Genomic DNA, 13,358 nt, shown 5'->3' with positions numbered 1-13,358 from the left:
TTGAAAAAAAAAAAAACATTATGGAGATATGCTTATAAAGCCGAAATACTTTGACTTAATATATTAATAAATTGGTTCATTAGTTTAGTCTAGCGCAACTTATTCTTAAACTCAAGGTTAATAAAATTCTGTTATTCTATGACAATAAATTAACTTTTTGGCTTATGAGGATTACCTGAATAAGTCTTTTGCAACATTCCAGGTGATTGTTTTTGGCAGCCAGGTGTAATGGAGTAAAACCTAAAGAGAAATGAAAATGTCTTTGTTTAGAAAGGATTAATAAAACCATCCAAAATGGAACGGTAGGTAGCACGGTACAGACAAATTTAGAGTAAATTCTCTTAAATTTTCCTAGGACATCCATTCCATAGACAGGCTATACTTCTCAGAATAATGTCTAAAAAAATCCCAGCATACATACCAGCAGCATCAGTGGCTGCGAGGTCAGCACCATGGGCCAAGATTACAGAGAGGCATTCTGCTAAGCCACGAGCAGCTGCTACATGAAGGCTGTGCACAGAATCCAGAGTGAAGAACAAATTACTCACAGTATTACAACAAGAACATTTACATGGCACCTCGTTTATGAAAAGACAGCCGTCATCAAGAAAGTAGAATGTTTTTCAGGGAACACAAAGATTTTTCTTTCAATTCCAATATTAATAGAATCCACACCATCTGCATGTCATGCACATCTCAGCCATGGTTTAAACCATATTACAGCCACATGGCAGCAAGCGCTACAGCGTGGAACTCAGATAAACTGCAATGTTAGTATTTTTACTGCAGATAGTTAATAAAACATACAGCTTTTATTTTAAAATGCGTTTTGCACTTTTAAATTTTTACTTTTTAAATTTCATTTCTAATGTACGTATTCTGTTTAACCTTTACAAATCACTTTTATTGATTTTAACTAGTCCTGGAGGCTGTAAGTAAACCGACCATAAAAACCAATAAAGTTCATGGATACATTTAGGGTTTGGGATCCGTCCCCCAACAAACATATTGCAGGAGTCAGAGGAATTGTTTTGCCATCTATCTGCCATTTTTTCTACAGTTATTGATTGATGATACACAATGGCAGTGTCTGAACGTCCATCCTAACCCCTAAATCCCTCAAACACTATATAGAGGTGGGACTATATAGTGGACTTTATAGTGAACTCAGTTAACTGACCATTTGGCCAGATGTTCACTACTTTTCTCTCCCCATTGATCACGAAACTCCGCCTCCCAACACCATGCTTGCGCCATTTTATTTGTCGCCACTGTCGCTGCCAGGAGAGCTCTCCTCGCAAAGCTTTCCGTGATATATCTGCTTGTCTGACCATGATGATCACTACTTTTTAAGGTGCATTGTGGGAAATTTCGCATCCACTACTATTTCATTCGCTAGACATTCGGACACTCATCAAAAATGGCGTAATCACTATATAGTGATTAAGGCAAAATTTCAGACAGTCTATCTCTCTGATTTACTTAAATGTACGAATGATCTTCATGGGTCAATTGCAACCCTCAGTGATAGAAAGCACCATTTACTGTACAGGAGCAAACAGACATTCTGAGATGTCAATCATCTTAAGCACTAGGATGGGTCAATCAGATTTCAGAGGGGTCAAGGCCCCCTGCTAGGGCTGGGCGATAATTCAATAACGATATATTTCGATCGATAGACGTGTGGCGCAATAGAAAAAAAGGGGGTCTATAAAAGTTCGATAAAAAAGAAACGCAGTTTTCCTTCCTTCTCATTGTAGCCTAGCATGTAGGTTTATGCTAGTCACTACTTCCTCCCAACCAATCACAATCGCGGACCCAGGCACGCCGTCACCAAGCGCCGCCCTCTCAAACCACAACACACTTTAGTTTATTCTTTGTCAGTATTTAATAACATAACTCAGGTCTCTTAAGTTATTTTTCTTTAAATCAATTCTGTTATGGTTAAAAAAGTTGGTTAAATAAAGATTTAATTGGAAGTCTGTGTTTGTGTTTTTTATTAAAATTAAATCATTTAGCAATATTATAAAAAGTCCAGGCAGAGCTGCACATAAAATATTGTTTCAAATCTTTTCAATAATTATCGATATCGATCAATATGCATTTTTTTTTATCGATAAGCTTTTTTTCTATATCGCCCAGCCCTACCCCCTGCAGCCCTCCTCTAGCTCCACCTCTAGTTCCAAGCTGCTTAATTTGCAAAGCAATTAACCCCTTTCAACTGTATTCCTACTTATGTTAATTCAACAGATAACAACTGGGACTCTTCCCGGCCGGTTATACTCCCGCAGCAGTGTGTCACAGTGAGCTTGGCGCAGATATTTCTGATTTATGCCCAATATTGAAGTGTGGTCTGCGCTGTGTTATTCCACGCTATAATGCAAGAGGGACAATCATGAACTAGCTGTGGGTCTAGACACGGCCGAGGCACTGAGTTTGTGCTAAAACGGAGGGACATGAGGGCAAAAAACAGCGGGGATCCATGTGGGAAAAGGGTCCCAAAGTTCTTGGACACCTTGCTCTTCTAGCTGGTCCATAATCACAAGTCGTTTTTCACAATGGTGCTCACACAAACAAAACAAGCCGGTAAGGTACCAAACAGGAAATGGGCACAGTGTAGAGCGGATGTTGATTTGATCGATCAGAGGCCTCCTTTCTGGGGTTACCTACAATTTTGGAGAGGTGTAGCAGAGTGTCTGCGGCAGGGGCGGGAGGTACATTTGCATTCACTGCAACACACACGCAGACCACCTAATTTCTGAGTATAAATCAGCCTTAAAAGGAGGTTGTGCTTTTGCTTTTGATGGGCTCCATAGCAACCTATTTAACTGTATCCAGCTGAACAGGCTGGTGTTACTGGTAGCTAAAATTATTTCATACAAATGATAAAATAGTTGCTCAACTGCATGAATCAGATCTTAAAAAACAGAGAACAACCTAAAACAATTAAAACCAAACAATATCCTAGCAAACAATTTGTCACTAAGACTTATGGGGTCTCAGATATTACACAATTTGCCATATATATCAGCATCCTAGTTTAGGGATGCTAAGGGTGTATAATATAAAAAAAAGAAAGAAAAAAAAAAGAAAAAAATTTAAAGTACTTTAAATATACATTGTGGTTTAATGTTCTTGCCTGCCTTCAGTAGTTTTAGGGGCGGCTTTAAGAGACCACTTTCCTTTTCAATTACAGGTTATATTGAAATTCAAATCTTTGCCTTTCACATAATTACAGCAATATCTTTCTTGGTTTAAATCAGGGGATTTGCTTTTATTCAAGGTTTATTTTATGTTAATTCGATTAAAAGCAATTTTACTGATTTAAAAGATACAAAGGAGCAGGATAACAAAAGGGGTCAGAAATGTTTTCTGACCGTTTCTGTGTTTTAACAGATTTTTTCCCTAGCTTTTTCTGGTACAGACTGCTTTAAAAGTACTGCCTTGTGCTCATGAATACAATAACTATTAACCAGTATGTGAGGAATGTCTGGACTGTACGTGCTGTTTGTTTATATGTATAAAGAGGGCAATCAATAAGCCCCCTTCCAAGTCAGTGAGTAGAATGAAAAACAATAAATAACTGATGCACATGCCCTGCTTCCACTTAGTGTGTACGTGGAGGATGTGCACATAAAAAAAAGGCACAAAACTAGGTCTGCATGCTTTTTGAATAGGCTCCATCACCATAGAGATACTGCATACTATATGAGTTTGGTTTAAGAAACAAAAATAAAAAAATAACCATCACGATTATGTTGATGTATAAAAATCATGAGTGTGCATCCATTTGGGTTCTCCAGTGTTCCACTTGCACACAGACAAAGGGTCAGGGATTAGTGCTAGTTGTGAAATAAAAAGGCTGTTTGTTTGCTTGGGTTAGCAGGAATCAGCGTATTTGTTTCTAGTCATCTAGTCTTGTTTCTAAGCACTTCGTTTTGCGTGAACGGCTCAGCATGTTAACGTCAGTATGTGACAAAAAAGAAAAAAAGAGGTCAAATATAAAAACATTGAGCCTCTTTGTTATCAACAACCTCAAGTGGTGATGCAACAAGCTCCCCTGCCTCTGCAGAAATGATTAGCTATTGAAGCACATTGTAGGTTGTATAAATGTGAAATGTTTAAATAGATATACGTTAAATATTGTGTTGTGAAGCATGAAAGTCCTTTAACAATCTTCAGCATCCAGTTTTTTGTTGAACCCCAAGTTAAAAGCACAACAGAATAATAAACAGTTCACTCTGCAGGACTTGTAGATATTTTCTCTAGGCTGAGCTCAACATTGTATGCTCATTCTTGAGAAATCCCTCCAGACTCCTGTCTTTTATTATGTAAATGACTCTCTCTGCTGAATTCCTTTCTGTAAGCAAAAGATAGACTGGGGTTCTTGTGCATTAATTAAACAGTCATTACGAACATAGCTTTATGGGTTTTCCTGGTATAATGAGATTCCTGTGCTCCACATAAAGACAAAAACAGCACAAACAAATTAAATTATCAGCAGACGATCAAAAGAATGCTTACGCTGATTTCCCTTCACCGTCCAGCTTAGCAGCATTGGCACCTTTTTTAGTAAGAAGGGACACGAGTTTGTCCACCTCGCCATGTTCCACAGCAGCAAGGAGGCGCTCGTCGTTTTTGTTCCACTCGTTGGCCTACAGGAACATTTCAAAGAATCAGGATTAGCAACCAGAAGGAAAAATAAAAATATGCCAATCACAAAGATGTGATGTACCCCCCCCAAACTGTAATAGCAGCATAGTTGATTATGTTTGAGTGAGCACAGAGTGACTTTGGGTCATTTCTGATTATCATTTAAATTAAAAGTATCAAAGCAATTTGCACAAACACTACATATGTCAAACAGTTATAATGCAACAAAAAAAAACAAAAACAAAAATCACCCCAATGTTTATCTTACGCATCATTTAGTCCCCACATTGTTCTTTATTGTGTTTAAAACAGTAGAATTTCAAAATACAGGTGTTTCCATCAATGCTTCCTTTATGCACGCTTTAAAGTATCACCTTAGAAGATGTCAATGGAAGTAGCAACATTTTAAAAACTTTTAAAAAGTTTTAACGCTCGCTTGACATATACATATACGTACATACCTACATACATACACATATACATTAATATATACACATATAATAGCTTAAACAAATGAATTGACATATGATGCACTTTGCAACACCAAAGCCCAACTATGTTTGTTTCAGCACATGCTTATCCACTCTGGCAGCTGGTTTCAGAAGTAGTGGGTTTGTTTGTCATGATGGGACCCCTAACAGACAAAGAAGCTACCGTAGTCGTATCCACTCCAGACAAAGCAGGATTGGGCCTCAGAGAGAACAAATGTCACTTCCCTCTGCTATGGCATGCAAACACACAGACACGCAATATTTGTTTTAATAATTGGTTGAGCAAACACATAGACAGGATCCAAGAAAAATATGCACAGAATGACAACATACACAAACCAAACGGCCACATATTTACAGCACTGTTAGACCAAGAATACTGAGAACATCTATTGGAAGCTTTAAAGATGATTTGATTGAGATCTAATACTAAATACATGCAGATTTATTGACATTAAAAATTGCAGAGCAAGTTTATGAGCAGACCACCACAATGAATCAAGTATGATTTGGCAAGGCAACAAAAAGTACATTAAAACATTAACAAAACAAAGCAGATAAAAGAGAAAATGCAACTGAAATACTTTATGAGGGCTGGTAAAAGAAAACTGAACTCTTGGCCCGCACGCAGCTGGCAACACATGATCATTAGTCAGCTCTCCCTGCAGCCACCTGTGCGCATTAGTCTGCAGTCCAGTATTAGTCTGCAGTCCAGTATTAGTCTGCGGTCCAGTATTAGTATCTGACCTGATAACCTATTGACCTACACGTGGAAGGCAGTGGAGCTCTGGCTCCATTAATGCATATGGTAGGACATTCAAGCTTATTTTAGAAAGAGCAATATGCCAAGTTATCACTACAGGGTGTAAATAGCCTTTAGGGCAAGCACCCAAGTGCTATCACTGCAGTACATTTTGTATAGCTGGTGGAAAATGCAGGATTATAATAATCCCCCCAATCACTGGAACAGCTGGAGTAACCACTGAACTCTGTTGTCTAAGACTAAATAAAAATGATATGTGAAAATCTTTAAAATAATATCACACTGAACATTGTATAGAAAAAATAGGATCTATGATGCTGTGGGGGTGTTTCTCGAAAGACCTTTAGTTCATAACTGTTGTGGATAACTTCTTTTATAAGAAAGGATAGAAAGACTCATTCTCATAATTAGTCACAAAGACTGTAGTACAAAATTCCCTTATTAGCCAACTATTAGGAAAAATATTTCCCAAAATATTTCCTTACACAATGGAATTTCCTTTTACAAGTTATCACATTTGTTGATACTCTGACAAATGCAGTAGAAAGAGATAGGTGATTGTTAAGAATTAACTAGGTGCCAAATAGCTTTTCTTTACCTCAACAGCTATTCTTAGTCCTACACTTGTAAGACTGCATGGTATAACTAACTTCTTTTGGTTAAATTAAAACTGAAATGATTCACTAAATATAATCATAATGCTCTTCAGTGGCAGATTGTATCAAACTCAAAGGTTAAAGATCTCCCTTTGTAAGCTCTAAACTTGTCAAATTACATAGTAAAAAAAGCTTCCCTAAATGCAAAAGGGAAATATAAAATGTTCACAGCAGGGTTGTGAAGAATTGTGTCATCAATAGATTGAAACGATTTCCGATTTGTTCAGTTAACTTAAAAAGCAACATGCATCATACAAAAATACATGATTCACCACTCTTTGATACATTGCCTTTTATGGACAGTTGGACTATTTTCAAACGAAAACACAACTTAAACAGAAAAAAGGGATTCTTTAAAATATAAAATAAAGAATCATCCATCAGAAAAATCGGTAAGCTATGAAGCAGAACACAGTAGGAGAACGTTTTTAAAGAAAACATCCCATGTGGTGTAAAGGTTCAGATTTCTTGTTTTCATAAAACCAGAATGAATTTCCCTCTCAGTCTGTCTACAAGTCCCATGATTTTTTCTAGTCATGTGTTTTTCATTTACTGCATGAGGCATGCTTCATTAAAACTACAGAAAGTCCTATAAGAATAAAGAACATGAAAAGAAATGCGCACATTTAAAGATATCCTCTGGGACAAAAACAAAGAAACATCAAAGGAGCTCTGCTTACATTATTCATTTGCTCTAATTGAAAAATATGCAATTGTTGAGCAGAGGACAACGCTTCCCTTATCTTGTGTTTTTGGATACCAGGAAGGGCAGATCAGACGGCTGTAATTGAGTGCCTTGAACATCAGGAAATGGTGACAAGAAAAACACCCTCAAATAAACGACGGACTGATTTACAAAGCAGGTTATGAACTGTTAATATGTACGGATTCTTTACTGAAGTTCTATAACATCCTTTGCCTTAACCTAACTGGTTCTGTACCTTGTACGGCTCCCAACAATAAACAGTCCTGAAATCCTTTGATATTGCATCTGATCCTGTAAAGTTTACACAAGCCTGTCAGGAATAAATCAATCTTAATCTTCTCATTTCCCTCAAAGTATACTTTACTTTGCCTGTATATGTAAAGCTCCCAGACAGAGAGGGGACTTGTCAAGTAGTCTTTAATCAGTTCATGGTGGGACTTCAGCTTCCAGGGAAGAAAGAGGGGGTCAGCCTATTGAATTCAAATTCATGTGACAAATATCCTTTACATTTAATACATTGAAATGGGATTAAATAAGGACATAATTGGTTTTCGTTATTATCCAAGTGTCTTAAGAAAAATTGCTGAAATGGAAAGATAATACTCAGAAGGGTTTATTTGTAGAGTCAGCCACTCAAAATCGAAATGAAGACAAATAGCATTACTATGCTGAAAATATTTCTCCATAAAGAAGGAACAACGCTCCTGGTCTCCAGTACTTCAGTAGAGATTTTCTTAGATGTTTTCTTCTAGATTATTTCTTTTAGGTATTTTCTTTTTTTTTTTTTTTTTTTTAACAAGGTGATGAGATAGAATATTTGTATTACATTTGTGACCTCTAAAATGCTAAGGCTTTCAAAGTAAACACAGGAAAAAAAATTGTAAAATTAAAAGACACAGTGATATTGGAGAGTCAGGGCAGCTCAGCGTGACATTGACATCACTCGGCCACATTGCAGTTGACAAGTTTAAGTGGAGCGGAATGCACTGCTCCACTTTCGGCCACATACAGAATAAAAATCATCTCTGGGGCAGGGGGAAAAAAAATCAACGGCAAAACAACTAGCAGAACTCTTAAAAACAGGGTTGAACTATGTCATCCATATTGTCATCAAGAAGAAATATTGCAAACTCATTTTCTTTTTACTTTCAAAAGGAAAAATCTGTATTTCAAAATCCACATAGAAGACTTAATTACTACTAAAATAGTAATATACAACCAATTATTACCCACAATTCCTAAGAAGCTGATGTTAATACCAGGGTTTACCAACAGGAAGTAAAACTCCCTTAACTTTGCTGCTGTCAGTCCTTTTTCCTGTCGCCCAGTCCACCCTCCATGCCTCTACATCAGTCTTTCTACTTTTTGTCCTGCAGTGAGTGTTTACATTGGAATCGGGTGTGTGTTCCCTTTCTGTCCTTAGCCTAACACTCATTAGGACACACAAAGAGTGAGCCGATAACACTAAGTGTTTCCTGTTTGCCAAGGCCTAAGGGGTGTCTGCGAGGACAAGCAACATAGAGCCACTGAGTAGAAGGAGTGAAGAGGCGGTTTAAGGGTTTGGAAAGACATGCCGAAAGAAAACAGATAGTGGAGAGGTTTAAATTCTAATGTTTACTGTTTGTTTAATTCTTTTAAACCATCTGCTTTCTTGTTTGCACTGACCCTTTAACTAAAAGGTTAACAGCTCTTGAGAGATAAATATAATTGTGAAGTAGAAGAAAAACACACACTTTGCTTACTTTTGCAAGTAGAAATATGATACGTGTGGTGTCCATTTGTAATCTCTCAAATGATTAATCGCAATGCAACTAATTGCATTTAAAAACCCAACCTATCGGTAACTTAATATCAACTTTGCATTGTTTTAAGCTGATGGGACTCTGATGAAGAACAAGGAACACAGAACACAAATCAGGGGATTTAAAGCAAGGTTAGGCCATAAAGTAAATTCCAAAGCTGTAAACACCTCGGGGTACAATGTCCGAACTCTCACCTGAGAGTGAAAAGAGTATAGCTAGCTTAACATGACATGGTCATTCATCTAAACTGATAGGCAAGAGCAATGACAGTGTTTAGTGTACTAATATATATATATATATATATATATATTTATTAGGGATGGAACCGTTCGGTTTGACTGTCTAGGTTCGATTGGCGTGTGTTGCGTTCGGTTCATGCGCTGCTCCTTTTTCTCATAGGCGAAGCGTGTACACTCCAGAGCCAGAGCAGAAGGTGGCGGTACTGCGACCAAAGCCAACCATCAGTAGTAAACAAGAAGCAGCATAGCCGGGTGTAGCAGAAAAAATCTGTTGTTGTGGAGAAATGTGTCGGTATGGCGAGTGGGAAAGAACAGGAGTTGGAAGACGCGCCAGCAGCACTTTATAGGTCTGCTGTATGGGACCCCTTTGCATTTAAAAAAAAGTTGTGGATAAAAGTGCACAATGTACAAGCATTGTGCAACACGTTTTGTTTATGCTAACAGCAACATGACCAACATGTCAGGCTAACATCAACATATACCGAACCGAACCAAAAACCGTGACCACGAAACCGTGAACCGAACCCAACCGTGGATTTTGTGAACCGTTCTAACTAGCTATTATTTTGCAAATAGAGTAGTCTGTCAATTATTCTTTCTATTAATCAATTAATAATTTGACAGCCAGAGGTTCCTTAATAAAGATTTTTTTACTAAATCAAACCAGGTAAAACTAAAACTTTTCCACTTGAGGAGTTCTGGATAGAGCATGTTGACAGATTTATTGTCATCTTTAATGCAAAATGTTTAAATCCTCGAAGTAAATCACATATTTAACAGTCTCTGTACTGTAGTTAACGATGCCTCGATTACTAAATTGGCTGACAATTATTTCAATAATTGACTTATCACGATTAACCTGAGTAATTGTTTCAATATATATATAATTTTTTATTGAAATTCGACATTCGAATTTTCGACATATCCTGCTCACTTCATGGTTAAGAAAAAAACACTTTGGCAAGATTTGGTGGTTGAGAAAAACTGCTTAATCCTGTCGCTTTATTATTACCATTATTTTACAGAATTGAACTTTACTAGATAATTTAACCCAAACAGTTTACATCCAGAAAACAAAATAACTTGACAGGCAAAAAAAAACCAAGAGGGTTCTTTGATGACTTTTTACCAACCACATCCTTACATTAAGTAAAACAAAAATGTATATTTATATATAAAGCCATATATAGAAAAATAAAATGTCCTTTAAAAGGTAATTTTTAGAGACCATAGTTTTTGGCCAAAGCAATTAGGTTAAAACCGCAGATCAGACTGTAAGGGTAAAAAGGAAAGGACGGATAAAGAATAACAGACCTTCCTTTATCAGCTTGATAAGAGCGAACAGCCTAAGCCATGCCAAATTACTTGGAGAAATCCTTTCATCTTTTATCAGAGGGCCAGACAAAAACCACTAACCCACACCTTTCTCTTACAAAAGTAAGAATTATGCAGGCTTTGGCATTTAGTGTGTATGATAAGTAGTTTAGAGAGAAGTTAGGAGGCAGTCATAAAAGAGAAATGTGGATGCATGTTAAACAAGCCTAAGAGACAAATGAGTGTCGTACTTTGGGGAAGCAGAAGTAAACATACAAAGTGAATACTGTCCAGATAAAGGGATGAACTGAACTGAACAGAGGAGAGAGATTGACATATGTAAAGTTTCCCCCACTCCTTCCCTTTATCGGTTGTTGCTCTTGACTTCAAACCTCTTATCTGCTGCAAAGCTGATGCTCCAATGTCCTGGAACAATACGGCCTTTCTGTCAGGCTGCAGCTGAAACTGCTTACTGCTCTGTGTACTACAAACACCCACTCATACACACACCATGACAGCTTAAGACTCTGAAATGAAGAATAAAAAACCAAACACACTGAAAGTTAAACAAAGTCCAGATGGTTGGTCTTAATGAAAGATGTTGCCATCTATTTTACAACGCCGGCCAACGAGGGTCTCATGGATAATGGGAACAATGTTTCCTAGCTGGGCATCCATGTTATAAAACTGACAGCATGTCTACCTGCACCTCCCTAACAAGTTAAATTATACTGAACCTGATAAGAATTGATTTGAGGCTCCAAGAAACCTTCATCTTTTCTATAAATTCCCAATTGACGGCAAATAAAGAGAAGAAGCTGAAAAATCTATGCAGCCAAACCAAATAAGTTGCGGTTTTCATTCCAAGCATGTTCTCTTCTTGCCAGAACCTGGTCCTCACATTTCCCACAATGCAACACAACCACTAATAATCAGGTTAGGGATCTGGACGTGTCATACTCATGGCGGTTATTGTAACCACAAACCACCAAAATAATGCTGATACAAGGAAAGAAAGATCACTTCTTTTTAACCTAAAACATTCATTCTAGACTTGAATTCTACAGCCAGAGTAGCTTTCAAATTTTAATGGTTTTTTCAGAAAACTAATTCAAATGGTCATCTACTGTATGTTTGCAAAGGGTGTATACCTGAAACTGTTGTGGAAAAGGTTTTGGATATTTCCCCCTTTATTAAGGAATCGTATCAGGCCAACAATATATTTTACTCTAACAGTGCATCCAATTCGGCCTTTATAATTCATCATTACAATATATCAAACATTTCAATATACTTTTGTTATCTTCTTTTCAATATTATTTTAAATCTACAATGGAGTAAGGGTAAATTTTTTACTTGTGTGTAATTGAAAATAGGTAAAAAACTAAGTATGATAAGTAGATGTTTATTTGAAGATTGTTCCTCATTTGGAAATAGTAACATGTTGGGACAATAAAAGCATGTGGCAACCGCAAAATGATATATATCCTGATGTCAATGGATTGTCTCAGATGGAATAGATACAATCTATCATTATTATTACAGTCAGTGTGCATAAGATAAATCAATCATCCTGCTAATTTTGAGTTTGTGGTTCAGATCTTTTTTTTTTAAAGGATGTCAAACAATAAACACTAAAAATATATTAAAAAGGATGGAGCCTCTTAGTTCAGGAGATGCAAAAATTATTTCTAAATGCATATGCACAACCCTGTACCTGCTCCTGAGAGGGAAGCCTATTAAGAGCATGTGAGAGCGTGCACGAGCCCATTTCTCCTCGTGCACGCTCTGTTTAAAAGTTGCTGTTTGCATTGCTCATACAAGCTAACTTTCCAAAAGAAGATTTGCAATTTTCAGACTCACCACTGGTAAGTGAAAATGGGGACGAGCACATAGGAAAAATATCAACAGAATGATTGACAATTAGAAGGAACACTTATTTTGATGATCCACCTGGAAAAACAGAACATCCTCTTCTATACCTTTAAGAATTTGAGTGAGAGCCTTTCAAAATCAAATCGTTCATTTCAACCCTTGGCTGACTTTTTGGTGTATTTTATCTTACAGTTATGAAAGTTCTGGATGAAACTAAGAAAAAAAACCAAGAACTAAGTAAAATAACAACTAAACTGTTGTGTACAATGCAAACAAAAGTAATATAAAACCTCTCCATAATTAGGAAGAAGTTGTGTATTATTTGAAAGGTCTCTCTCTGGATTTGTCTTGGCAGAATAATCATCTAATCATGCATTCTTTCATTCTTGTATCTGCCTAATCCTGTCAGGGTTGCGTTGGTAGGGGCCAGAGCCTTTTTATAGCAGAAAACATGTGAGGGGAGGAGTGTACCCTGGCTGGGCTGCCAGTCCAGGAAAACACGAAAAACAAAACATCTCTCCTTTGCTCCTTCTCTTCACTGAAGCAATGACTCCTGAGAAACTAATAAATAGAACAAGTTGCTCACTCCCCTTTAATATTCCTGACTGGCACTTCCTTAGGGTATAGTTAAAGGAGCACATAAACTAACCCGCATCGTAATTCCAGGATAAAGCTGAAGGACTGATGCACACATCCAACTTGGGGCCATTATGGGCACAGTAAAGCCTCTACGGGTAAAAAAAAAAAAAAAAAAAAAAGAAGCCTTACACAAAACTTCCTCTAGATACAAATAGCCTTTTTCCCTCTATAAATAAACACTGCGGGGCCTGGAAAGCAACCAGCCTCATTATACTGAAAG

At 37.1% G+C, this 13,358-nt stretch overlaps 1 protein-coding gene across 3 annotated transcripts in view; it reads right to left on the bottom strand.

Annotated features, from left to right (window-relative positions):
- The window catches only part of rai14 (retinoic acid induced 14), a 53,788-nt gene that overhangs the window by 21,830 nt on the left and 18,600 nt on the right, over positions 1–13,358 (bottom strand). For all 3 annotated transcript variants that reach the window (XM_038283635.1, XM_038283638.1, XM_038283636.1), the window contains exons 3-5: positions 4,525–4,655; positions 422–510; positions 176–240 (exon numbers count right to left, since the gene is read on the bottom strand). In XM_038283635.1, the coding sequence (XP_038139563.1) occupies positions 176–240; positions 422–510; positions 4,525–4,655 (285 nt within the window). The remainder of the gene's footprint in view (positions 1–175; positions 241–421; positions 511–4,524; positions 4,656–13,358) is intronic.

This window comes from Cyprinodon tularosa, unplaced genomic scaffold (assembly GCF_016077235.1).
Source record: "Cyprinodon tularosa strain WSP-4 unplaced genomic scaffold, ASM1607723v1 ctg196, whole genome shotgun sequence".
Classification (NCBI taxonomy): Eukaryota; Metazoa; Chordata; class Actinopteri; order Cyprinodontiformes; family Cyprinodontidae; genus Cyprinodon; species Cyprinodon tularosa.
Note: the sequence above shows the minus strand (reverse complement) of the source record. Positions and strands in the feature narration are given on the sequence as shown.